Source organism: Oncorhynchus tshawytscha, linkage group LG29 (assembly GCF_018296145.1).
Source record: "Oncorhynchus tshawytscha isolate Ot180627B linkage group LG29, Otsh_v2.0, whole genome shotgun sequence".
NCBI lineage: Eukaryota > Metazoa > Chordata > Actinopteri > Salmoniformes > Salmonidae > Oncorhynchus > Oncorhynchus tshawytscha.
The window spans coordinates 11,012,127-11,040,051 of record NC_056457.1 but is presented as its reverse complement, the minus strand read 5'-3'; the positions used below and the strand labels follow the sequence as shown (position 1 = coordinate 11,040,051).

Genomic DNA, 27,925 nt, shown 5'->3' with positions numbered 1-27,925 from the left:
GCGCTCATCAGATATCCATGCTAATAGCTAATGGCCTTAATGCCGTTGTCCCCCTGAGCAAGGGACTTCTGCCTTGGTCGACCACGCTCAGCTCAACCGAAATTCAAGGCTCTGGACGCTGGAAGAGAATGATAATGAAGTAATGTTAAGAATAATAAAAAGAATAAGAGTAAATGGTAATAACAAGGATACAAATGGTGGTAAAAATAATAATAATAAAAATAATAATTCCACCCTGTTCGGTGTCAAACATATAGCCTTGGCCTTCAGAATCGAGTAAGTTCTAACATACTATTATGACAATAATTATTTTACAATTATAAGTGAATACTCCTAATTTATAACACATTACACAATTGAAATGAATAATCTATAAATGTTCTAAACGCAAAAAGAAATGGGCAATTTACAGTGGCTATTTGTTTTCTGCAAGTTACCCTGTTCCAAAGCTATCATATCCAGGTATTTGACAGTAAATCTATAAACTGATTCAGTATGACAACTATTGTCTTCTTTTATTAAGGCGCCATTGACATACTCACAGTCACTTGTCATAAGTTAAGAATAGATCATTCTTTGTGGCAGAATATGTGTTGCTTACATTTAGATCACAATTGATGTCCCCGAGGAGATAGCAGAGTGGTTACACTTGTGTGCAGTGTTTGAGTACAAGATGCAGGGTAAATAAGCCCTTCTTTTCACCTGAAGAAAGTTAGTCTCCAAATAATAATAAAAAGCACACGGAGAAGTTGTCTGTGAGAAGTTACAGTGAGAAGTCCTCTGAGATTTAGAAAAACAAATGCCTATACAAGAGGAGTGTTAAAAGAGAATATGCTTCAGCAAAAATGAGTGACGTCATTGTCACCAATGCTGGCGGGTGGAAGGATAATGCTGGTGAAATGGAAGGATAATGCATCCCTACGCCCCAGAGGTATTGTATAATGTCCCATCCAGCACCTCTATGGCATGCTGCATGTGCTATGAGAGATGATGATTTGTCTCCCCCTTAGGGTAGGGAAACATACTGTTTATCCACCCATTCCCCCACTATGGCACATCTGTTGTGCACTGGGCGGCTTTTACAGTAGTGTCCAGCTATTCCCATGTTAAGACAAAACTATATAAATAAATAACTGAAAAAAGGTCAAGTGAAATATCAAATATACAGTATTTTCAATAAATATGCTCTGATGCTTTCTTATCCTTTATAGACATGTGACTCCAGTATGATACCGGTATCATACAGTAAACTGATGGCTAACTTGAAATTTAATGTAAGGTATCTCTCCCGTAAGCACATTATTCTCTGAATGGAATAGGGCGACTTTTCCCAGAATGACCGTTTAAACCATCCAACAGGAAAATGTACGTCTCTCTTTCATATTTCTCATTAATAATCAATGATTAAGGTTCCCTACCTCCACTAAAATAAAATAAACGCTCCAAAATGCCATGCCATAATGGATCAGCGCAGGCCGAAGACTATCAAAGACTGTATATTAAAAAGAGTTCTTTGAAGCCTGCAAACCAGGAGACACAGCAGATCCACAACAAATACAATAACCTGATTGGCCAGGAGTGTGTTTTTTTGTTACATCAATCCACAGTGCTGACATTCTGGAGCATCAAAGCTTTTGCTGTGTCTAATCTGACTCCTCCTACAAGGGCAGGGGAAGCTTTCCCTGTGGAAAATGCAACAAGCTTTTGGTCGTGTTCCTCTGCTCAGACGTTGCTGACCAGATCTTACGATACCTGGATAGGTATTTTATGTATCAGCTAACCATATCATATGATATAGCAATCTGGTGCCCGACGGCACCAGATTGGTTGGTGCATGCAACATCTGAGCAGGGGAAAGCTACCTTTACCTTTACCTTTACCAGTGCGACATATGACTGGTCATTTCGAAACGCATCTCCCTCAGCATTCTACAGAACAGGTCTAACCTACACTACATACTGTAGATCTGCTCAAAACCGGCTTAATGACACAGCAATGTATCAACTTTAAGAAGGTCACTTCATCTTTATGTTAATTCCAATATCTCCTGTAGTCTGCATTTACCCAAAATCTGCAATTAGATTTCATTTAAAAAACAAAACATTACAAACTCAGACAGCTGTGCTGGGAAAAAAGAGAGGGAAATAGAGAGGGGTATCACTGGGCCAACGTTACATTTGCCACTATCACGACTGAAAGGTCCAGAGAGCCACACAGCACCATGGGAGTTTAAAGTCAACTTACCCCAGCCTCCCCCGGCCACCCCTGGGACCTGCACCATAACCACATTCTCATGAAAGGTGTGAAAATCTGATTTCCCAAAAAGGATTGGTAATTTTCTATGAGGGAAGAGGCAGCGATCGATAAATCATTGCTAAATAGATTGTAACGAAAAAAATGATTCCCCACTGGTGTCAGTGCATTAGAAGTCTCCTGAGGATGGATAAGAGGAGGTGGGGGTGGAACTCAATCTCAATAAAGCAGATACAAATCATGCCTATAGCACCCATCTGGACCCAAGCCACACCACTACCACAGCAGAGTAAAGCCTTATAAATATCATTCTAGTTTGAGAGGCAGGAGAATGAGCACAAATGTTTTTACTCTACTGGTTCCCCCCCAATAAATACAATATGAGCCTATCATAGCCTGTATTGTTCTCTCTGGCCAAGCTGGCAACGGCAGCCTCAGATGCCAGGAGTGACTTCTTGCAGTGAACGTCATTGAAAGAATCACTTCATTGAGTTTTCATGTCAACAGGGAGTGTTAGTCATTCACTGTCTAATACAAACTAATTGCAGAAGGGGGCAGTGGGTTGGATCTACTGTTGGTTGATCATAATTAGGGGAGAAGCAATACTCTGAATGTCAACTAGAGGAAGATATTGTTTTCCTGCTTAGATAGAAATTAATAGCTGATCCCAGCCCATATCTATCACATTTGCATGGAGATACTTTTTGTTGAAAAACATTACATTTATACCTTATTTGACATTAATGACAAGTTGGACAATAACACATTCCATTCCATTAATGATAATTTGGACAATAACACATTGTATTCCATTAATGATAAGTTGGACAATAAACATTATATTCCTCTTGATACCTTGACAATAACTATTTTTTCACTGGCTTAATGCTTCTAGGCAAGCAACACTGAACCACGCGTGAGAGCACCAGCTGTTCATGCTCTCCCTAGCCGATGTAAGAAAGACCTTTAAACAAGGCCGCAGGGCCAGACAGATTATCAAGACGCGTACTCAGAGCATATGCTGACCAGCTGGCAAGTGTCTTTACTGACATTTTCAACCTCTCCCTGACCTAGTCTGTAATATGTACATGTTTCAAGCCAACCACCATAGTCCCTGCACCAAAGAGCGCTAAGGTAACATGTCTCAATGACTACCGCCCTGTAGCACTCACATCTTTAGCCATGAAATGCTTTGAAAGGCTGGTTATGGATCACATCACCACCATCATCACAGAAACCCTGGACACACTTCAATTTGCATACTGCCCCAACAAATCCACAGATTACGCAATCTCTATTGCACTCCACACTGCCTATTCCCACCTGGACAAAAGGAACACCAACTTCAGAATGCTGTTCATTGACTACAGCTCAGCGTTCAACACCACAGTGCCATCACCAAGCTAAGGACCCTAGGACTGAAGACCTCCCTCTGCAAACTGTATCCTGGACTTCCTGACGGGCTACCCCAGGTTGTCATGGTAGTTTAACACATCTGTCACTCTGCCCCTCAACACGGGGTCCCCTCAGGGGTGCATGCTTAGTCCCCTCCTGTTCTCCCTGTTCACCCACGACTGCGTGGCTGCGCACGACTCCAACACCATTATTAAGTTTGCCAACAACACGACGGTGGTAGGCCTGATCACCGGTGACAATGAGACAGCCGCACTGCCAGGACAACAACCTCTCCCTCAACGTGGGTAAGACAAAGGAGCTTATCGTGGACTACAGGAAACGATCGACATGGCTGTAGTGGATGTGAATGACAGGGCTGTAGTGGAGCGGGTTGAGAGCTTCAAGTTCCTCAGTTCCTCTGTGTCCACACCCCGAAGGACCTATCATGGTGCAAACCGTCGGCAGTTGGTGACGTTTTTTTTCATGAGCATGTCCTTACTGCTATTGCAGCATGTTGGACGACTGTCATTCATGTTCCATTCACCCAGTTCAATGTAACAACCATAGGTTTAGGCTACTACATGATACTCACATTTTCCCTATATCCATCATGAGGTTGCTACAACCTAGCCTACGAATTAAAGTCTACAACGTAGTTGCACACAGGTCGAGAGAAAAAATTGAGGTGACAGACAGTAACACATGGACAGACAGCGATACATTCAATACCTCCTTGTACACTCCTTCCTGCATCTAGCTGATCTAGGGTATAATCATTAGTCCAATAGTTGCAAACAAGAATTTCAATTGGACAAATTCAGGTATGTTTATCCCAGTTTTGCTCCGTTTGCTTCCGTTTAAGAAATGTTTTTCAACAGAATCGGAATGAATACACCCCTGTACATCACTGAGGCCGAACTCCCTGCCATTCATGACCTCTATACCAGATGGTGTCAGAGGAAAGCCCTAAAAATTGTCAAAGACTCCAGCACTCCAAGTCCTAAACTGTTCTCTCTGCTGCCGCACGGCAGAACAACTTCTACCCCCAAGCCAATAGACTCCTGAACAGTTCATCAATTGGCTACCCGGACTATTTACATTTGTATATATTTTTTGCACTGATTCTATTGCACCGGCTCTATGCACACTCACTAGACTTCATTCACTCACATATACTACACTGACACTACAACACACACATACACATACACAAACATGCATATTGACACCAAACACACATTCACACAGACACACTTTCACACTCTTTACACACGCTGCCTGCACTTATTATCTATCCTGATTCCCTAGTCACTTTTACCCCTACCGACATGTACCTACAACTACCTTGTGCCGCTGCACATTGACTCGGTTCAGGTGCTCCTTGTATATAGCCTCGTTATTGTTATTTTATTGTGTTACTATTTCCTTAATTGTATTTTTTAGCATTTGTCTTACTTTTTAACTCGGCATTGTTGTGAATGGGCTTGTAAGTAAGCATGTCACGGTAAAGTCTACGCCTGTTGTATTCCGCTCATGTGACCAATACAATTTGATTTCATTTCGACTAATATAGTTAACTTAAATGTGTGTGTTGGCTACCTTATTTAATATATTATACTAGATGCATAATGCTCTCAAGGCTCTACTTTGCAGAATAGCTGTAACAGGCGTTGCTAAAGGCAGTACATTATTATAATAGCCTACTCAGTTATTTATTATCAAAACAATTGGGCATCTATACTGAACAAAAATTGCAATATGTAAAGTGTTGGTCTCATGTTTCATGAGCTGAAATAAATGTGTTTATTATCCTGCTAGAGAGCATTTATCCTTTGCCAAGATAATCCACCCTGTAACGATCCTCTTCCTGTGAATGACTGGACCAAGGTGCAACGTGAGACGTGTTCATGATATTTGATTAAAATCAGAACACTAGAACAAAAAATAACAAAGAGGAAAATGAACAGTTCTGTAAGGAAACTAACTATACAGAAAACAACTACCCACAAAACCCATGTGGGCAAGAGCTACCTAAGTATGGTTCCCAATCAGAGACAATGATAGACAGCTGTCCCTGATTGAGAACCATACCCGGCCAAAAACAAAGAAATACAAAAACATAGAAAAAAGAACATTGAATGCCCACCCTAGTCACACCCTGGCCTAACCAAAATAGAGAATAAAAGCCTCTATGGCCAGGGCGTGACACACCCCCTTGACAGGTGTGGCATATCAAGAAGCTGACTAAACATTTTGATCATTACACAGGTGCACCTTGTGCTGGAGACAATAAATGGCCACAACACAATGCCACAGATGTCTCAAGTTTTGAGGGAGCATGCAATTGGCATGCTGACTGCAGGAATGCCTACCAGAGCTTTTGCCAGAGAATGTTATTTTCATTTCTCTACCATAAGCCATCGTTTTAGAGAATTTGGCAGTACATCCAAACAGCCTCACAACCACAGACCACGTGTAACCACCAGGACCGCCACATCCAGTTTTTTCACCTGCGGGATTGTCTGAGACCAGCCAGCTGGACAGCTGATGAAACTGAGGAGTATTTCTGTCTGTAATAAAGCCTTTTTGTGGGGAAAAACTCATTCTGATTGGCTGGACCTGGCTCCCCTGTGGGTGGGCCGGTGCCCTTCCAGGCCCATCCATGGTTGCGCCCCTGCCCAGTCATGTGAAATCCATAGATTAGGGCCTAATTAATTTATTTCCATTGACTGATTTCCTTATGAACTGTAACTCAGCAAAATTGTTGAAGTGGTTGCATATTGCGTTTATATTTTTTGATCAGTATATTATGTCCCGGGGCCTCCCGAATAGTGCAGCGGCCTAAGGCAATGCATCGCAGTGCTTGAGGTGTCACTACAGACCCGGGTTCGATTCCAGGCTGTGTCACAACTGGCTGTGATCGGGAGTCCCATAGGGCGGTGCACAATTGGCCCAGCGTCATCCAGGTTAGGGGAGGGTTTGGCCGGGAGGGCTTTACTTTGCTCATCTCGCTGTAGTGACTCCTTGTGGCGGGCCGGGTGTCTGCAGGCTGACTTTGGTCGTCAGTTGAACGGTGTTTCCTCCGACACAAGGAGGCTTCCGGGTTAAGCGGGCAGGTGTTAAGGAGCGCAGTTTGGCGTGTCATGTTTCGGAGGACGCATGACTCGACCTTCGCCTCTCCCGAGCCTCTTCGGGAGTTGCAGAGATGAGACAAGAACATAATTGAAATTTGAAGAAAAAGGGAGTAAAATACAACAACACCAAAAATTATAGTATATTATGTCCCACTACTCTGGAGAATTGGCCCACAAATATAGGCCTAGGTCATGGCCAAATATTCCTAGCCTATGTGCTGATGTCATTATATGCACCAAATAAAATTCATAGACCTTCCTCAAATGTTTGTTTAATTCATTTGAGATTATAGAGATTACAATGTATCTTATTGTTATTGACACAAAAGACAGGTGTTTCATAATATTTTAACAAGATGATTTCATCTGGCAATGTTGACCACCAAAACATTTAAGAGTACGAAGTCCCATATGACAAACGTTTACTGGTAAACAGCTGAGCGAGGTTCTAAAATGTGGCATAACAACTACGTATATGACCATTCACAAATTACATTGAAATACATGAACCTATATTTATGGATACAACTTATACTAGGCTACTTATTGCAAAGGTTACTATGGACTACCTTCCATTTCAACAAAGATAATGATTGATTTCAAGCCAGATTTATTTTAGAAAAAAATATTTTTCGAAACACTAATTTTTTTTTGTGGAGCGGACCAGTCAGTTTTCATGACGTCATATGCTGACAGAAATGGCAAATTGCATTGTTTACAAGAGTGAATTTGCTTGCATATCATAGTCTGCACATGTGTATACTTATACATTATATTTACTTTTTTTTTGTCCTTTTTTTTCTATTATTCAAGTAAGTTTACTCTGTTATCCTGAATATTACCCTGTATTTGTGAAAAAATTCATAGAATCAACACAAAGGCAACACTGATAAGCTTACCCTTGGAGAACCCAGATTTGGTAGCCTACAAATGTCCAGAACTGGATAGAAATATAAAAGGGAAATGTGTACTTATGAGGTGCTTTTAAGGCAAGGTGACAACAAATGTTCCTTCTCTGATACCTGCAGGGCCAAAGTCTCTCATGTGTTCACAGTAGACCAGCATGGAGTATTGATTTGTCTCAGATCTGAGAGAAATGTGTTGATTGTTTCCCAGTAGTTCCCTCTTCTAGTGATGCGGTGGGATAGAAGAAGTAAGAGGTAAAGCCATCTCTGCCAAGATGCAGCTCTCTGTTTGCATCAATTTGGGGAGTTAAAGCCCTATAGTAAGACTGAGGATTGAAATGCATACAGCGCATTTGGAAGGTATTCAGACCCCTTGACTTTTCCACATTTTGTTACATTACAGCCTTAATCTAACTTTTATTTAAAAAAAAAACATTAAATAGTAATCTACACACAATACCCCATAATGACAAAGCAAAAACAGGTTTTTTGAAATTTTTGTGAAATTATTACAAATAAAAAAACTGAAATATCTTATTAACATAAGTATTCAGAGCAATTGCTATTTGACTTGAAATTGAGCTCAGGTGCATCCTACTACCACTGATAGTCCTTGAGATGTTTCTACAACTGGACCTAGCCATGAGGTCAAAGGAATTGTCAGTAGAGCTCTGAGACAAGATTGTGTCGAGGCACAGATCTAGGGTAGGGTACCAAAAACATTCTGCAGCATTGAAGATCCCCCAAGAACACAGTGGCCTCCATCATTCTTAAATGGAAGAACTTTTGAACCACCAAGACTCTTCCTATAGCTGGCCGCCCTGCCACACTGAGCAATTGGGAGAGAAGGTCCTTGGTCAGGGAGGTGACCAAGAACCCAATGGTCACTCTGACAGAGCTCTAGAGTTCCTCTGTGGAGATTGGAGAACCTTCCAGAAGGTCAATCATCTCTGCAGCACTCCACCAATCAGGCCTTTATGGTAGCGGCCAGATGGAAGCCACTCCTCAGTAATAGGCACATGACAGCCTGCTTGGAGTTTACCAAACGGCACCTAAAGACTCTCGGCATTCAGGCCAAACAGCTCAGTCCAGAGAATCTTGTTTGTCATGGTCTGTGAGTCCTTTATGTGCCTTTTGGCAAACTCCAAGCGGGCTGTCGTGCATTTTACTGAGGAGTGGCTTCTGTCTGGCCACTCTACCATAAAGGCCTGATTGCTGTAGTGCTGCAGAGATGGTTCTCCCATCTCTATAGAGGAAATCTGGAGCTCTGTCAGAGTGACCATTGGGTTTTAATAATTGGCACATTCATTAATTAGCGACAGTCTTTATGCCCTTCTACAAATCTGTTTCATGTCTCAGGTAGCTCGTGAAAGCAAGCATGGTTAGAATGCAATAATTGACAAATATTTGACATATTCAAGTAATTCCCATGTGCCAACTTATAGTCACGGTCGGTGCCATGGTGAAACCTGCACTCCTGTAGATCTGTTCTGCAAAGAAACATTATTTTTATAGTTTAAAAAAAGGCCATTTCGCTAGCTGTAGGCATTTAGAATTAAATGTGGAGTGGAGTTTTAAAGTTACGGGGTGACATCACGTGCCCTGCGTGCCTTCAAAATGATTCAGCAATCATAATTTCTTCGAAAAAAATATTTACATCATCATTTGTTGCAATAAAGAAAGCTCAACAAATGAAAAATCCACCCCTGTCGAATGTATAAAAGTGTTGTTGATCTCTAGAACATTTCTGCTATATCTGCCATTGCCATTACACATATCGAAATGATTTTTTGCGATATTGCTTTTGTCTAATAAAAATGGGTCAATGGAAACATGGCAGCAAAACTGTTTTAGATTTTTCAGTTATCTAAACTAATCATGGCCGAATACTGACCGGGCACGCAGGGCATGTGCCCAGGGGCTCTGACCTCCTTACTCTCACTCATATATCATTAACATGACATACGTCATGGCAAAATGTGTAGAATTGCATGAAATTTGCTTTAAAACTGCAAAAATGTATCTCTGCCCCATGGCAAATTAAGATAGAATTGCATGAAATATGTTATAAAAGGGCAACATGTTCTTTCCGCCCCATGGCAAAATGTGTCATTCTGCAGAAAGCTTGCTTTAAAACTGAAAAAAAATGTAATTTTATAAGTAAAATTATTTGAATTGCATGAAATTTGTTATAAAATTGCCGCAAAAAAATCCGCCCCATGGCAAAATGTGTAAAACGTAAAATGTTCTCTCCGCCGTCAACAGAGGACACACAAAAAAATGTGCCCGCTTGGTGGGGGTATCACTTAGGTATCCCAAAATGCTAGAGCAGGCCCTGATGTGGACCACCAAAACATTTCACAGGATGTCCCACTTGGTAAACATTTTATGGTAAACACCTTTGTTATGATCATGTTGTTTAATTAGCTTCTTGATATGCCACACCTGTCAGGTGGTTACTGTAGATTATCTTGGCAAAGGAAAAATGCTCACTAAGAGGGATGTAAACACATTTCTGCACAGAATTTGAGAGCAATTAGCTTTTTGTGCATATGGAAAAGTTCTGGGATCTTTTCCTTGAGCTCATAAATCATGGGAACAACACTTTACATGTTGTGTTTATATCTTTGTTCAGTATACATAGACTCAACACACAGACATTGATAGGCCTACCCTTGGAGAACCCAGATTTGCCAGCCTACAAATGTCCAGAACTGGATAGAAATATAAAAGGGAAATGTGTACTTATGAGGTGCTTTTAAGGCAAGGTGACAACAAATGTTCCTTCTCTGATACCTGCAGGGCCAAAGCCTCTCGTGTTCACAGTAGACCAGCATGGAGTATTGATTTGTCGAGAATCACTCAGATCTGAGAGAAATGTGTTGATTGTTTCCCAGCAGGTCCCTCTTCTAGTGATGCGGTGGGATAGAAGAAGTAAGAGGTAAAGCCATCTCTGCCAAGATGCAGCTCGATTTGAGGAGTTGGGCCCTAGTGATATAGAGGTTAAAAAGGCATACCACAGCCACAGCATACACAGGTAAAGTTTTCACTTCCTCACCTTGAAAGATGGAAGACCAATGATAGTTTGATAGTCTTGATATCACGCCCATACCTGTATCTGACATTACAGAGCACAAGTATTTTAGTTTAATACATTGGGGGAATTAAGCCCTATATATGACTATTTTTATTAGACCATTTTCAGTATTATAGAATTAAAGGAATGGGGGATACCTAGTCAGTTGTACAACTGAATGCATTCAACTGAAATGTCTGTTCCGCATTTAACCCAACCCCTCTGAATCAGAGAGGTGGGGGGCTGCCATAATCGACATCCACGTCTCGGCGGCTGGGGAACAGTGGGTTAACTGCCTTGCTCAGGGGAAGAACTACATCTTCTTTTAGTAGTAGTAGTAGAAGAAGAAGAAAAATAAGAAGAATTGCAGCAGCCATACAGATGTTGTAGTAATAGCAGCAGCAAATATGTGGTTGCAGTAGGCTATGCAGTGGTTCTCAAACCACTCTTCGAGTCCCCCAGACATTTCACAGTTTTGTTGTAGCCATGAGCTAGCTCACCTGATTCAAGTAGTCAAGGGCTTGATAATTAGTTGACAAGATGGATCAAATGTGCTAGCTCTGGAATGGTTAAATACATGGAATGGCTGGGGATCACTGAGCCGAGGTTTGAGAACTACTGGGCTAGTAAAGACTGGAGGAGGTGCAGTCCATTTGGCAACAAAAAACTCTGAGACCCATAATGCCACACGTTTCTGTCATGTGGTTTTTTCTTTTGACTGGCACAGTTACGTTTGTCAACAAGGGGCTGCTTTGTGAATATACTGGTATTTGGTGAATTCGTTCAGTTTTCTTTTGAGCAACATTAGCTCAATATCTAAATTGACTAATGGACAGTTGCAAATAGAACGCTGTTTTTCTTTCTCTTCCAATCATCATGGCAGAAGTAGAGGAGAAGGTAAGCCTCATCTTGTCTGTCAGACATTACACCAATGTTTTGCAGTCATTTCGACAATCGACTTTATCTTCATGTATCGGTTTTCCAGGAAATAATTAAAAAATGTAAATGGTTTAATTGCATTTGCGACCTCGTGTGCAATCATGCATTGTAATCGAGAATGCCTGGACATGGCTAAACAATGTAAACAAAGACAACATAACACTTAACAGTATTTTCCTAGCTAGCTACTCTTGTACTATTGCTCTATTATGTATGTCATGAGTTTGCTCTAGCAGATTGTAAAGGCTTGCCCCTGTCCATTAATAAACACGTGTAATTTAGGGCAGGAAACCAAGTGAAGAATCCACAGATGAGTCTGACGTAAGTGTTGTGTGCAAACAACAAGACATTTAATTAATTTAGGCTGAAGTAACTGTAGCAAACTTCTATGCTGCCTGCATTGATGCTATCCCCACCTGTAAACATAATACAACAACCTCTTATTTTACAGGGAAAAAAACGGCAGATTTAGAAAAATGTTCTCATGCAATTTTCTGGATGTTTTCATGTTGTGAAAAAAAAAGTCTGGATCAACAGCAGAATATACAATGTCTGACCATGTCAGAGATGCATGCAGTTGTGAAATACACTGTTGCAACAAACATTTAGATTTTTTTGGATATGTTTTATATCATCCAGCTCCTTTAATTTGGTGTCTGTGAAGCGCTAAATCAAATATAGCATGCCAGACTGCTAGGGTGAGGAGCAGCCTGTCTCTAAATGATACAGAGAATGAAATGTCAGGAATAGCCAGTACATTGAACAATTCCATCCCTACTCCCCAAAATAAAAACAATTCAGAATGGGGGGGGGGTGAATCTCAACCAGTAAATGAAAAGTCTGCTGCCCCCCTATCACCGGTCCACAAACAGAATCCACTCTACTACTTTAACACACAAACACTGACAGGCAACAACAACAAAAAAGCACCTGGGACTGCATGATTGTATGTCCCCTTTGAATTGTTACAAGGCCCTGTTTATTTAGTTATTGTGTTGTAGCTTGCCCGTTTGCTATTCGCCTGTCTCTGTCGCTGGGTTGTCAGCAGACAACACTTGATGAAGGCAGTGAGAGGGCAGCCGATGTGTTTAAGGCTTTGCCAGAGATTACTAGATAGGAACCAAGTAACATGCTCCCACCAGTCTCTTGGCCCATGCTCCGTTCACTCAATTTTCTCCCCTCGTGGGTAGTTGAAATATACATTTTCTGTCAGACTCCTAATTTAGCATGCCCTACTGAATATTTATTAATTGAAAAATGTGTTGATGTGGTAGAGCCTCATCAGCCTAAAAAATAAATTTAAAAAAGGAAACTTACCACACTAACAAAAGTCTGCAAAACAGTGCATGTCGTCTCTGTATGGGGCACGAGTTTGTTGTTGTTCTGTGTTATGGCTCGGTAAACCGTGACAAATGCCCATGCATTAGAAATTTCACAATGGGAATAAACAGGAAATAGACATGGCGGTGTGGAGTGGGAAAGGGTGGTTCTTGGAAATGACATTCTCTCCACACATTGCCAGCCCTCACTTTCTCTCATAGTGCTCATAAAAGCAGTCTTTGTTTTGTGTTGATGCACCATATAGGCGGCCACAGTCTATGCAGCATTGGTTATAAACTGGATTATGGGGAATATTCAGGCTGTGACCGCAAATGTACACAGGAGAATATGGCAGCAGTGCATATTCTCTGGATTCTAGGGAGGGCTGTAATCCATTTCAGTTCCTGGGACAGTGTGTGAAGCAGGCAGTAGAGAGGTTGGATGATCTGGTTACAGGTGGAGAGTTTGTGTGACTGTGTATATCTAGAATCATTTACCTTGCTGATAAGGAATGGGAATTTTGAATGAGATGTATTGAATTCCCTACCTTGCTGATAGGGAATGGGAATTCTATAAACTCCATACAAAATTCCCATTCCCTGTCAGCAAGGTAAATGCATGAATCTGTGCCAGTGTAATAGTCTGTATATTATAGATGAATCATGTTGGATTGTTTCAACTAAATCCCTATTTAAACTAGGAGGAGGACAGTGTGGAGGAGCCTAAGCTGAAGTATGAACGATTGGCCAATGGGGTGACTGAAATTCTCCAAAAGGATGCTGCCAGCTGTATGACTGTCCATGATAAGGTACAGATCCTAACCAACCAGGGCTCTTCAGGCTAAACTAAAATAGATGTCAAATGTAATTGTTTGTGCACGTTTGATATATATTCAACATTGATTGGCATTCTCTCTGTAAAGTATGGAGAGGCAGGCCACCACACATTAGCAGCCACCAGCCATTGTCATTTTCCCTTGTTCCATTTCATCCATCTTTTTGCTCCCCTCTTCTCTTTTTGAATGTTGATATTTTTCAGTGGGCCACTCTGAGCTGGATGGCTAATCGTCATGGCACCGAGTGCACTCATGCACGCCTGGACAGAGGACGAGTCATACCTGGTTCTGTCTGCTCACCTGATGTTTTATTAGCCACTATTGATTTTCATTTATTTATTTTTACTTTGAGGATTTTCTTCCCCCTTTTCTCCCTCTTTCATCCTACAAAAAAAAGCAAGTGTGTCAGAGTGAGAGACGAGACATTGCTGTGCTGAAATGCCAGATTTGATCTGACTCTCTTTCTTACCAGTGTTTTTGTGCTTGTGTACCTCTTGCCGGCTACAGTACCTGCACTGTCACACAGACCCCCGACCCAGACAACCCCCAGCACCTTCAAAACCACCAACACTCCGGTTTGCCTGATGTTGCCTCATATTTTAAGTGCCTGAATCGGGATTTAATTTGAACAATTCCGTTCTGATAAATCCTTTTAAAAGTCACTCCGCCTCGCAAGGTTGACCCCTTTATTTATTTATTTTTGGTTATTTTATTTGGGGAGATTGCAGGGGCTCTGTTTGACATGCTCAGCTGTGCCTGTAAATATAAGCATTTCATTACAGACTGCACTGAAGCATGGTGGGCTCACCGTACACGCAGGCCTGGGGAGGGGGGGGAGGGATTAGGGGGAGGGTCTGAAGCTGGGCCTGGGTGGAAATGCGCACACTTAATCTAATGCCAAAAAGGTACCCAGTTTTTATAATTTCTTGTCCCAGTGGACCTACACACTCTCTCTCTCTCACACACATACTCAAACACACTCTCACACACATACTCAAACACACTCTCACACACATACTCAAACACACTCTCACACACATACTCTCATACGTGGCAGAAGCAGGAAACATGGGGAACCAGTTTCTGCTCTGTAGAAAATAATAGCTTTACGGTGGGCAGGAGAAGCGTTGGTTGGGTTGTTGGCGACACGAGGAGAAGCCAGATGTACAGTGTATTTATTATGTTTAACCCTTTTAATTTGAGAGACAAAAATACCATTTCACACTGTCTGCTTTAATAAATAGGGTTTTCCTTCCCCCTGTAATTTCACAGTTTTTGCCCCAGAGCAAACTGATTCCACCCCACTCTACCCACCTCCCTCAGCTACGCTAGACAGCGTGCATTTTTAATCCTCTTGCCACAGCTTTCGTCAGTATAACATTTTTGCAAAAATCTTGGATTGTTCCCAGGTGTCTTAAAGATTAATCTCAGGTTCATTCCATTTCAGTTCCTTGCGCTGGGCACTCACTTTGGGAAAGTTTTCCTTCTGGACATCCAAGGCAATGTGACTCAGAAGTTTGAAATTGTAAGTACTCCACACAATCCCAAAAGAGTCACTTGCTCTCTGCCTCAGAACTTTCCCAGTCATTTAGTGTCAATGTTGTTGTGGTCTCTCCTCAGAGTCCAGTGAGGATCAACCAGATCAGCCTAGATGAGAGCGGAGAGCATGTTGGGATCTGCTCTGAGGACGGCAAGGTGAGAGCTCTGCTCAGAACTGGTGGCCATAAAGGAGGGCCCCTAAATGGCACCCTATTCCTATATAGCCCGCAGGGCTCTGGTCAAAAGTAGTGCACCATGTAAGACAGGGGTAGGCAACCCTGATCCTGGAGTGCCGCAAGCACTTTGTGTTTGTGATTTTTCCCGATCTGGAAGATCAGGTATGTTGAATTTAGGCAAACACTGAACTGATCAATTAGCTCAGATGGTGAGGTGTGGTGCCTAGTTGGAACAAGATCCTGTGGCACTCCAGGAAAAGGGTTGCCTACCGCTGATTTAGGGAATAGGATGCCATTTGGGATGCATCCTAGATTTCTGGACCGTCATTAGGTGGTATGCATGACACATTCTGACATTCAACATCACTTTCCACATACCCCATGCAATTATACAATTTAATGAACTCATATCATTCATATTTAGGATTTAATAGAACCTGTTACCTGGAGAAAAGTCATTTAGATATCTGTGCCCAAGTTCTCAAAGAAGATTTACAAACCAGAAGCTGTGTCTTCCTCATACCTGTTTACTTTCATAAATCTACACATTTCTAGGGATTCTGAACAAGCACATGTTCGTGCTCGTGTTGTGAGGGGAACGACTCTCCCATCCATCTGCCTGTCAGTCATCAGATCTCTATGGATACCCTGTCAGTGTTCTCTGCCTTGTTGTTATCTCTCCTCTCCTGATCATTATTACCATCCTTCATGGATCCTGCAGTCCAGATGTGCTCTCTGATATCGCCCCCTCACACGCACTCCAGCAGCAAAACAAGATCTTGTCGACACCGAAAGTGGCGCCGACAATTAAAATTGCCGCCACCGCAGTTGTTCATCCTCGACCAATTCAGTTTGCCGTTAATCCATGTCAATCCTTTCAGATAATCCAGAATCATCTATGCGATTCAAGATGGAGAGTGCAAAGGCCGTGATGTTGTTTATGTTTGCCTTTTTTTGACTCGTGGACAGTCGAGCTGTGGTACAGTATAATTGTTGCATTAGATATTGCTGTAGCTACGCTAACTGCGGCTGTGGTAAAAACCTGGTATCAAAGCACTGGAGGGTTCAGTGAATCAACCTGTCCGCTAATTGGTGACCCGGGAGATGGCTATCAGTGATCCAATCAAAGTCTTACTGTCCAGAACTCCCCCTTCATACACAACAGTGACTCTGTAACTCAGACTGCTCCCAGACAGTTGCAGACAGACATTAATTAGGGACAGAGATGTATTTTGCCAAAGGCCCTGGTCTATTCAATGAACCCTGTAACTAGGTTGGAGGAACAAGTTGGAAAAACATTTCTATGTATATATTAGTTTCATTATTTTTCATTTCGTACTATATTGACTGATCCTTTCTTGTCATTCTATCATGTCTTTATTGCAGGTTCAAGTGTTTGGACTCTACACAAGGGAAGGCTTCCATGAGAACTTTGACTGTCCTGTCAAAGTAAGCAGATTTCAATATTCTTTTGATTTCATACTTTTATGACAAGTTGAGAGTATATGTACCGGGTGGTATAATAATAGCCCACACCATAACTTGTATGCGTTCTAAATGGATCTAATTGCCATATTCTCCAGGTGGTGGCGTTACACCCTCGGTTCAGCAGTTCAAACTACAAACAATTTGTCACTGGAGGCAACAAGGTGAGATTGAAAGGGATTTTTCAATGTGGGTACAGTATACAGCCCATCTCAACAGTGTTAGCAGGAGTGTAGTTGAAAACTGTTGCGGATTAGCTAATGTGGACAGAACTCTATATTCATGTTTTAGTTAACAAATATTCAGCATAAATTAGCCTTTGTTTTTCAAAAATTGTTCTGGTGAAACAGATTCACTTGACCCCCCCCCCTGTGCTTGGTTGATGGCTGTGCACACACAGGCCTTTGTTGACTGGTGTGAAAGCCTCCTACTTTCCCCTGTCTCTCGTCTGGAGTGCACTCCGGGGCAAGCGGCCCATTTTCACAAAGTGCTGCTCGCTCAACAGTGTTTGAAAGGCAGTGCTTCACAAGCACACCAAATAGATGTCATTATCAGGAGGACCCATAGTCTTAGGGTCCCGGGTAGGCTGACACAGCAGTCTCTTCTCTAACATACCCATAAAAGTGTCTCGGATTCAGAAAACACTTTGTTAGGTACTAATGTTCCCTTTCCATTGCCAAAGACTGCAGTCTGCCGCAACACCACTTAGTGCAAATGACACAACAGACAAAAAAATCTGTACAGTACGGTACAATCCCCCCAACAACACTGGAGAAAAAAGTTATATACATACTGTCGTGTCTTTGGCTATGCTGGATTAAGTGATATGACTTGCTATTCTATAAAATAATTTCTCCGTCATCAATATTACCTGATTGAGCTAATCATGTAAATGTAAATAACTAGAGAGTCGGGCACCACAAAATAATATTTATAGAGCTGTTATCTTCCGAATAAACTCTTAAAGACCTAGTAATATTTTGCATCAATAGCAGTCAATATTAATCGTCATCTTAATTCAGTCTCATCTGAAAGTTGTAAATTCTTGGTTATCTGCACGAACCCTGGCTAACAAGTTGAACCAGCAATACAAAATTGGGTTTAATTATTTATTTACTAAATACCTAACTAATCACACAGAATTACACATACACATAATTAAATCATAACTTGATTACAAATGACGTCATAAAGGAAAACGTCCCTAGCGGGCAGAACAAATATGACAGCTTGTTACACAAAAGAAAAGGGTCTGGGTCTGAGTGAAGGAGCGTGAAGACTGAGGAACAAAGGCCGAAGCTGTGCTATCGTAAATACAGTATCTTATGCATTCTAAATTACCGCCCATTTGGAAAAGGAAAATGCAATAAATATTTACTCTGAGCTGCGCTTCGGTAGGTTGGTGGTAGATGGAAGGCCGTGTTGCCCAACCGAGTCCTTTGAAGAATGTCTCTGGTGGTCAATTATATACATTGTAGTAACGTCGTTGTGTGATAGACCGGATACTCGGTCTGTTCCTTCCTAACACTCGTTTGCATGTGCTGTTACTAACTCAACGGCTAGGTGGTATCACTTCTGTAGTGAATAAGAGTTCAAAGTTCATACCATTCGCAACCAAAGCTCACGCTGATGTTGGCTTCATTCTGTAGTTATTATCTGAACCATTCTGACATAGGACCGTCGTCCTACATCCTCGGAACAGGAGGTTATATTGTCATCAAGGGATTATATAGGAAGGGAGAGGAGGGCATGTTTGAAAAGTTTTATAGCCCATGTCCCTTCACAGGGGCGGGCCATTGATTGAGCAGAGCCCTATCTTATGAAAACCCAAATCTCACATTTTAGAAGCTTAAATCACATTTCATCCCATCACAAATAATTTCATATTCAAACATTTAAATTGAACAACAATTCCACGTGAATCCGATAACTCTGATGTGTAGACTTTTCACTGTAGGTTTTGTCATTTTATCATTGATGAGAATGTCTCAGATGACAACCGAACTGACATCATATTCATTAAGTACCACCGCATATGTTCCAGTGGTCGGATTACCAGAATATAGTTAATTTCCCCCCAACTTCTGATGTTCCCAGAATCTCTATGTTAACCAAGTGTTTTGCAAAAGTAACTTCAGTAGGGTAGAGAGAGGAAAAGGGGGGGAAGAGGTATTTATGACTGTCATAAACCTACCCCCCAGGCCAACGTCATGACAATACCTACAACACTGGAGAAGGTAAAAGTGTTTAAGCTGCTCGGCTTATGAAATGCTCATTGTTAGTGTTATTTTTCCATTTTCTCACAATTGGTACTGATTTCTTCCCTCTCCGTGTGCTCAAGACCCTCCATAAAGCACCCTGTGAGGAAAATCAATAAGCCTCAAATGGAGCCACATCCTGTCAAAGGCAATTCAATTCTGTCTCCACAGTTCTTCCAGTGTCATATCCTCTCTTTGTGGAGAGAACTGTTAACATTTCCAGACTGTTGAATTAAAGGCCGGGGCTGTCTCCCTCTCGCCACAACCCCCCCCGTTCATAATAACTAAAGGCTATTGTACATCCATCTGTATGACTGACACTGAGAGATGCTTTTTATGTATATGGCCTTCTCTGAGGTGAAGCCACAGCCGACTGAAAAGAGGGACTACAGCCATCGTTATGTTTCAAAGCCATTGACGAGAATCAGTGATTCAGAGAAATACCGCGTAGGCCGTCAAACCTACGGAAATAATGAAGTTGTCGAGAATTGATTTTCTCAGTCTTGCACCACAATCTTTCATGCCATCTTTAGTTTACCCTTCCAGTTATTTATTCACATCATGTCATACATAAACATCGATCAGTTAGTTGAATCAGGTAAAGATGGCGTTGAAAGACAATGGTCTGTTTTACTTAATATTTACGATAAAGCTCAAGTTGAATACAATCCTCCCACTCTGGGAGACCCACTGACACAACAGACTGTCCTCCTGTCCCTGTGCTCTACTGCCCTCTGTTGGTGGAAATACAAGAACCTCAAACCACTGCTCTAAGGACACGGGTCGCGTGTGCCTGTCTTGAATCCGTGGTGGTAAGTTGGATATTAATGGCACGTGGTCCTGATGCGAAATGTTTTTTTTTTTATGTTGCTCTCCCAAGCTTCTTCTGTATGAGAGGAACTGGCTGAAACGTCTACTCTGCACGAAGGGGAGGGCACCATCACTAACGTCCAGTGGAGGGCCAATCTCATCGCCTGGGCCAACAATGTGGTAAGGACAGCAGTCAAAGCTTCAGATACATGGGCTTTACAAGAAACATGGTGGACTTTTTATTGTATTTGTTTGGAATGATCTTCTCTTCTTTTTTTTGCATCATACAGCGTGTCATCTTTCAATTAGATGCCTTGACATGTCTGTCACAAACATGAAATGCGTAGTGCATTAGACATGCAAAGACTGAATATACTCTGTTTTTTTGTCTTGGTCTCTTTCAGGGGGTGAAAATCTATGACATCAGCACCAAACAACGAATCACCAACGTCTTCCGGGATAACATCAGCCTGCGGTCGGATATGTACCCATGCAGTCTGTGCTGGAAAGACAACTCCACCCTCATCATCGGCTGGGGCTCCTCCGTTAAGATCTGTGCCGTGAAGGAGAGGGACCACGCGGAGATGAGAGACCTTCCTAGCCGTTATGTGGAAATTGGTGAGGGCGGGGCATGCATGTGCTAGTCACAGTATTAATGTAACGTCATGTTTTGTGGGGCTTTCCTTGTAACAGGATGTGGAGGTGATGTGGAGTCGTTTGGGCTTCTCTCTTGCAGTGTCTGCGTTTGAAACCGAGTTCTTCATCAGTGGCCTGGCGCCTCTAGCAGACCAGCTGGTCAACCTGTACTTTGTGAAGGAAAACTCTGACCACGTGGTACTGTTTGGTTAGATACTGTGTGATGGAATGGCTTAAGTGCTCACAGACATGATATTTAAATGTTGATCTGGTCGACATGTTTACGTGTGTGTGTATTTGATCAGGAAATCAAATCAAATCAAAGGAGGAGGAGTTTAGAGCGCGGCCTCGTCTGGACATCATCCAGCCTCTCCCAGATGGCTTTGAGGAGATCTCATCAGACGCCCTGACCGTCCGCAACTTCCAGGAGAACGAGTGTCGAGACTACCGGCTGGGTGAGTCAGTCAGAAACCTCCCCCCGGCAAAAGCACTACTCCGAGAGACAGTCTGCATTTCCACGTTCTAGCTACTTTAACCTACTCTGCAGGATAGATCACATGCTCTGTCCTGTACCCTCGTTGTCAACAGAACATTCTGAGGGAGAATCCCTTTTCTACATCATCAGCCCTAAAGACATTGTGGTGGCCAAAGAGAGAGACCAGGATGACCACATTGACTGGCTGCTGGACAAGAAGAAGAAGTATGAGGTCAGTGTTTTTAAGGATCAAGGATATCAAGCAGACTTGGTATGAGGATTTCAATATTTTTGCGTTGTTGTACAGTATCTTCTCATGTGATCAGTTGAGAGCAGATTTTCAGGAAATGTGTTGCATTGAGATACATATTATAAACCTTATAAGACATTAGAAGATATGCGTGCTTATAACAGGTAATAATGCATTATACAGGAAGCTCTGATGGCTGCTGAGATCAGCTTCAAGAATGTTAAACGCCATGAAGTCCAGGTACTGTATAGGCATTGGTCATGTTTTATTCGTACCTTGAATAGTGCTATTCACTCTCTATACTTGCTCCTATTTTACCTACACATATGTATTTTACCGGATCCCACCATAAGTCCACCCGCTTTAGCAAATTAACGACGCAAAGGTTAGTAAAGTAACCTTTGTCTTCTCAGTTGGTTGAAATCACATGATACACACCAGATGAAACTACAGAAGATGCAACACTTGATGAAGTTGCAGAAGACACAGTCCATTACTCATGTTTTGTTCCCTAATGGACTTTCTCTTCTGTTCTAATCAGAAAATTGGGATGGCCTACATAAATCACCTGGTGGAGAAGGGTGACTACGACACCGCTGCCAGGTACTACCAGCCTTTTAGTACTTTCAGTTGTGTTTCTTCTGCAAAATACCAGTACAAGGAGTAGATTAAGTGATTGTTCTCTCTCTCTCTCTCTCTCTCTCTCTCTCTCTCTTCTCTCTCTCTTGTTCTCTCTCTTGTTCTCTTCAATCCAGGAAGTGTCAGAAGGTGCTGGGGAAAAACATGGAACTCTGGGAGAATGAGGTGTACAGGTTTAAAACCATTGGGCAGTTGAAGGTGAGTCAGTCCACCTTGTGACATCGCAAAGTGATAGGGCCAGGACGATACCCGTATTCGTGATACTCCCTAGTATCATGGCAAGGAAATCAAACCCAAAGCAGATTTAACTTTAGGAAAACACCCCTAATGTTGGACACAAACATCATTATGTTGTCATCCAGTCACATGTATTTATTTTCCAAGCTAGAGCACACAATATTTTACATACAGCAGGTTTTAAAGAACCAAAGAGTTTGGTCTGCTTTGTGTTTTCATTTTTGCCATGGAAGAAATATTGCGACACAGGTGTCATCCCGGCCCTAAAAAGTGATAAATTATGGCATTAAAGACTAAGTACTTTTTAGAAGTAACAATACTCTGTGTTGCCCTCAGTATTAACTGTTGTTGTAAGTATCTCTTTATCATTTTCTCCTCCCCATATATACTCGTATAACTCTCTCTCGTCTCCTTTTGTCCTCCGCGCCTCTCCTCCGGTCTCTCTGATGGCCTCTCCAGGCCATCAGCCAATACTTGCCCAGAGGGGACCTGCGTCTCAGACCTGCCATATATGAGATGATCTTAAATGAGTTTCTAAAGACGGACTATGAGGTATGTCTGTCTGTTCCTGATGTTATTCTTACTGCCGTGTTGTAGTATTATATCAAGTACTCAAGAAGAACCGAATATAGTTGCAGCAAATATGAACTCATTTACACAGCCTCTCTCTGCAACCTCTCTCTCTCCAAGGGCTTTGCCACGTTGATCCGCGAGTGGCCAGGAGAGCTCTACAATAACATGACCATTGTTCAGGCAGTCGCCGACCACCTCAAGAAGGACCCCACGAACAGCACCCTGCTCACCACACTGGCTGAACTGTGAGTGACTCTCCTCTGGTTTCACTATTTGGATTGACATCATAACCTCTCAATTGTTGCAATGTCCATTTCCCGTTTGATTAATTGAGAGCGTTTGAAGTGCCACTAAGCTGCGCCTTTGTAATGGCCATGCAGGTATACATATGACCAGCGGTATGACCGAGCCCTGGAGATCTACTTGAGACTGAGGCATAAAGATGTTTACCAGCTGATCCACAAACACAACCTCTTCTCCTCCATAGAAGACAAGATTGTGCTCCTCATGGACTTTGATAAAGAGGTGGGTAGCCGGAACATCATGCATAATCTTTTGATAAAGTCAACTCCTTGCTGTATCATAGGACCTTGCACCTGTATTGCTGTGTTGTGTATACTTGTCCTTACTTGAATAGTAATATCATCTTGCCTTTTTTTTTTTTTAAGTCTGTCTTTGGAGTGCTTTAAGCTGTGCAAAAGTCATGGAAAACCTTTGCCTTGAGTCATCGTGCCTCGCACACCTCTTAATGCATTTGGATTGGAAGACAACAAAGGTCATAAGTCACTTTGTGTTTATCCCTGTCTGAAGAATGGGTTTATTTGTGTTGTCAGAAAGCTGTCGACATGCTCCTGGATAATGAAGACAAAATATCGGTATGTGTACCTTGCTACCCTTGATCTTTCATAGAATTATTTTATATATATATAAAAACTGCTAACCACGTTTCTGTCTTCGATGTGCTACAGACCGACAGAGTAGTGGAGGAACTCCGGGACAGACCTGAGCTGCTACACATTGTGAGTCACATTATTTTTCACTAGTCGAGTTATTTTCGTGATTTGAAAGTTTCTCGTTTCCTGTGATAATCTTGATTTGAAAATTTTATGACTTTAACAATGCAGCCCCCCCCCCTTCTCTCAGTACTTACACACACAAATTGTTCAAGAGGGACCACCACAAGGGTCAGCAGTACCATGAGAGACAAATTGGCCTGTATGCTGAGTTATGATCGGCCCAACCTGCTGCCATTCCTCAGGGACAGCATCCACTGCCCACTAGAAAAGGTACTTAGACACTTTCTCACTGCCCGCTCAAATACAAATGTCCATGAAGTACATTTCTTTGAGTTGACATTCATATGATCTTATCAAGTATGTCAGATATATTAGAACCATGATGAATCATCTTACGTGTACAATCGTTCAGGCTCTGGAGATTTGTCAGGAGAGAAACTTTGTGGAGGAGACTGTCTTCCTGCTCAGTAAGTGTCCCCGTACAGTTTATGTTCGTAACGCTCATGAATAAGCCATTTATAAATGCTCATAAGTGCTTTATAAATTGTAACAAAGGCTTCTAGATATGGGGGGCGGGGGGCAAGCTGAACTAAACCACCAGCCAGTCAGGTAATTGACTGCATTTGGTCTGAGGAAACTGACCCACTGTTACTTGCCTCTCATAGGCAAGTAGACGGGCCCTTCAGATGATCATGGAGGAACTGGGGGATGTGGACAAGGCCATAGAGTTTGCTAAGGAGCAGGATGATGCTGAGCTGTGGGAGGATCTCATCTCCTATTCTATTGATAAGCCACGTAAGTCACATGAACACACAAGCACTTTCAAACTAACGTGGTCCAAGCACACCAAGACAGTTGTGAAGAGGGCACAACAAAACCTATTCCCCCTCAGGAGACTGAAAAGATTTGGCATGGGTCCTCAGATCCTCAAAAGGTTCTACAGCTGCACCATCGAGAGCATCCCGTTGCATCACTGCCTGGTATGGCAACTGCTCGGCCTCCGACCGCAAGGCACTACAGAGGATGGTGCGAATGGCCCAGTACGTCACTGGGTCAAGCTTCCTGCCACCCAGGACCTCTACCATGCCCAAAAATTTGGCAAAGACTCCAGCCACCCTAGTCATAGACTGTTCTGTCTGCTACCGGACAGCAAGCAGTACCGGAGTGCCAAGTCTAGGTCCAAGAGGCTTCTAAACTGCTTCTACCCCCAAGCCATAAGACTCCTGAACACCTAATCAAATGGCTACCCAGACTATTTGCATTGTCTCTCCCCCTCTTTTACACCACTGCTACTCTCTGTTGTTATAATCTATGCATAGTCACTTTAATAACTCTACCTACATGTACATATTACCTCAACTAACTAACCAGTTCCCCCGCACATTGACGCTGTACCGGTACCCCCCTGTATATAGTCTCGCTATTGTTATTTTACTGCTGCTCTTTAATTACTTGTTACTTTTATTTTTTTATCCTTTTTTTTTTAACTGCATTGTTGGTTAGGGGCTCGTAAGTAAGCATTTCACTGTAAGGTCTACACCTGTTGTATTCGGCGCATGTGACTAATACAATTTGATTTGGATTTGTTTAAATAAGCAGGTCTACAACATAGTGTTTCCATCACTGTCATTTTAAGTTCCTCTTTTTATCCTCTTTCTCAAGCCTTCATTACTGGTCTCCTTAATAACATTGGGACACATGTGGATCCCATCTTGCTCATCCACCGCATAAAGGAGGGAATGGAGATTCCTAACCTCCGAGATTCTCTAGTCAAGATCCTACATGACTACAACCTGCAGGTCAGAATCTCAGCCATCACATATTGCACCTAGAATATCACCGTAACAACAGATGAACAGTCCAGCCTTACCTCTTCTCTTATTTGTTTCTCTGTATCTCAGATCTTGCTGCGGGAGGGCTGTAAGAAAATCTTAGTGGCTGACTCCCTCTCCCTGCTCCAAAAGATGCGTAGGACTCAGATGAGAGGAGTCCGAGTGGATGGTGGGTAGATGGTCAGTTTGAATATGTGTTAATGTTTACTGCATAAGATTGACTTAAACCTTGTTATTGTTGACTTTTTCAGAAGAGAGCATCTGTGAATCCTGTCACGCGTCAATATTACCATCAGGTAGGGTTACCTTTAACATTATCCAGTATTATGTTTTATATTGTTATACAGTGTCTACACTACAGTATCATAATTGGGACGCTTCTTACCATCATTATATTTTAAGCTATTCAACACACCTCTATTCAGTAATGGCTCTAGCTAATAAACTCATCTGATGAGGCTTGCTGGGTGGAGCTAGATTATTTAATGCTGAATTAGTCTCAGACATCTGTTTGCAATTTATGTTATTCTTCAATAACACAAACTCCAAGGAAAATCAGGGGGAGAAAAGGTTTATTCAGAGAGGACAAATCAAGATGTTATGCTGGGAGGTAGATGATCAGATGTCAGTCTCCCCTGTCCTCAGCTTTTCCCCACCGAACAAAGGAACAGGATGACATTTATAATCCCCCACCCTAGCCTGGGGTTGACCAATCAGAAGTCCTTGTAGTACAACTTGGCCAATGGCCAAATATCAAGCATCCTTCCCCCGACTTAATGTACAGACCAATGACAACGTGGCACATGCCACTCTGAGTTCAGGAGTGACATTCCACAGATCCCAAACAAATGTTGAACTGAAACCCAACTCCTATTTACAATTCGCTATTGACCATTAGTACTCTAGTTTTTAGTCCTCTCATCCTATGCGTTTGTGTATTAATCTTCAAAATATTCTTATACTTCCATTAATGTATTTGCTCCTTTTGCTGTAGATATGGCTCAGAACTTCAGTGTGGCTGTCTTCCACTGCAGACACATGTTCCACAAGGAGTGTTTACCTTCTCCTGGAACAGTAAGTATCTACTCCATCATCTCCCCTTCTCTTTCTCACTCCATATGGACTTTCAGATAAGAGCAGCAGACTAGGGACTAATATGGCTTTTGCTTTTCACTTTCAGATTCCTGGAGTCCAGTTTTGCAACATCTGCAGTGCAAAGCGGAGAGGACCAGGAAGTGGGATACTGGAGATGAAAAAGTGACAGGAAATGCTCACCTTATCATGCCATCGCTTCGTCTTTCACCAGTTGGGATGAATGGCAGTCTCTCGGTTGATAGATTTGATCTTTCTCCTTTGCTACGGTGTGATCTTCTGAATCAATGCATGATATATCATTATATTAACTGTTACCAAAATAAAATAATAAATGTTGCACTATGACCTCTTAATACACTTCTTGCAATTTGCTTTGGAATCCAAATTCCAAATAAAAGGCTATTGAAATCTCAATGTGTGCTAAAAGTGATCTATGATTTTAACTGTAGCTCATTCAAGAATATATTTGGTCCTACAAGGAAAACATTACTTTTGGTCTTCAGTGACAACACATTTGTGGCTCAGTCGGGAAAGCATGGCACTTGCAACACCACAGGTTGTGGGTTCGATTCCCATTGGGGCAATCGTTAAAATGTATGCATGCATGACTGTAAGTTGCTTTGGATAAAAGCTGTCAGCCTCTTCAACCTTCCATTCAGAGACTGGCTACCCCTGACCGAAACAGAGGCTGGCAGGAGCAGCCTAAACCAACTGACCATACCAAAGACGAACTGAGTGGTACAAGAGGTCACCCATCCCATATTTCTGCTAATTAATGAATGTCACTTTAAGACCGCAGGACATTTTTGATTTCTTAGGAGTTCACAGTGAAGCCAACTGGTTTGCGACTATGACTTCCCATTGTAGCCAATTCAACCGCATAATTATAAAAAAAGATTGGTCAAATTACTCAAGCATAGATTGACATGTTTTTTTCTAATTTGGCACAGAAACTAGAGGCCATGAGTAACTTGGTCAAAAAGAATGGCACCGATTGGCCTATAGGTGGCGGTGTTATAAGCAGTCTCACTTAAACCTTCATATCTG

The 27,925-nt window shown here is 42.1% G+C and overlaps 1 protein-coding gene across 1 annotated transcript; it reads left to right on the top strand.

The window, feature by feature from the left end:
- The first annotated feature begins 11,457 nt into the window (after positions 1 to 11,457).
- LOC112227951 (vacuolar protein sorting-associated protein 41 homolog) lies at positions 11,458 to 27,215 on the top strand. Its single transcript, XM_024392993.2, is given in 30 exon segments — positions 11,458 to 11,660; positions 11,985 to 12,023; positions 13,723 to 13,830; positions 15,305 to 15,382; positions 15,478 to 15,552; positions 16,959 to 17,021; positions 17,156 to 17,221; positions 20,196 to 20,220; positions 20,223 to 20,305; positions 20,530 to 20,743; positions 20,862 to 20,959; positions 21,087 to 21,216; positions 21,350 to 21,468; positions 21,670 to 21,726; positions 22,028 to 22,089; positions 22,242 to 22,323; positions 22,822 to 22,914; positions 23,053 to 23,180; positions 23,316 to 23,460; positions 23,769 to 23,810; positions 23,904 to 23,958; positions 24,060 to 24,160; positions 24,162 to 24,221; positions 24,364 to 24,435; positions 24,617 to 24,746; positions 25,614 to 25,750; positions 25,853 to 25,952; positions 26,035 to 26,079; positions 26,778 to 26,857; positions 26,964 to 27,215. Coding segments are annotated over 30 exon segments (2,589 nt in total). The 5' UTR covers positions 11,458 to 11,639; the 3' UTR covers positions 27,045 to 27,215.
- The last annotated feature ends 710 nt before the right edge of the window (positions 27,216 to 27,925 follow it).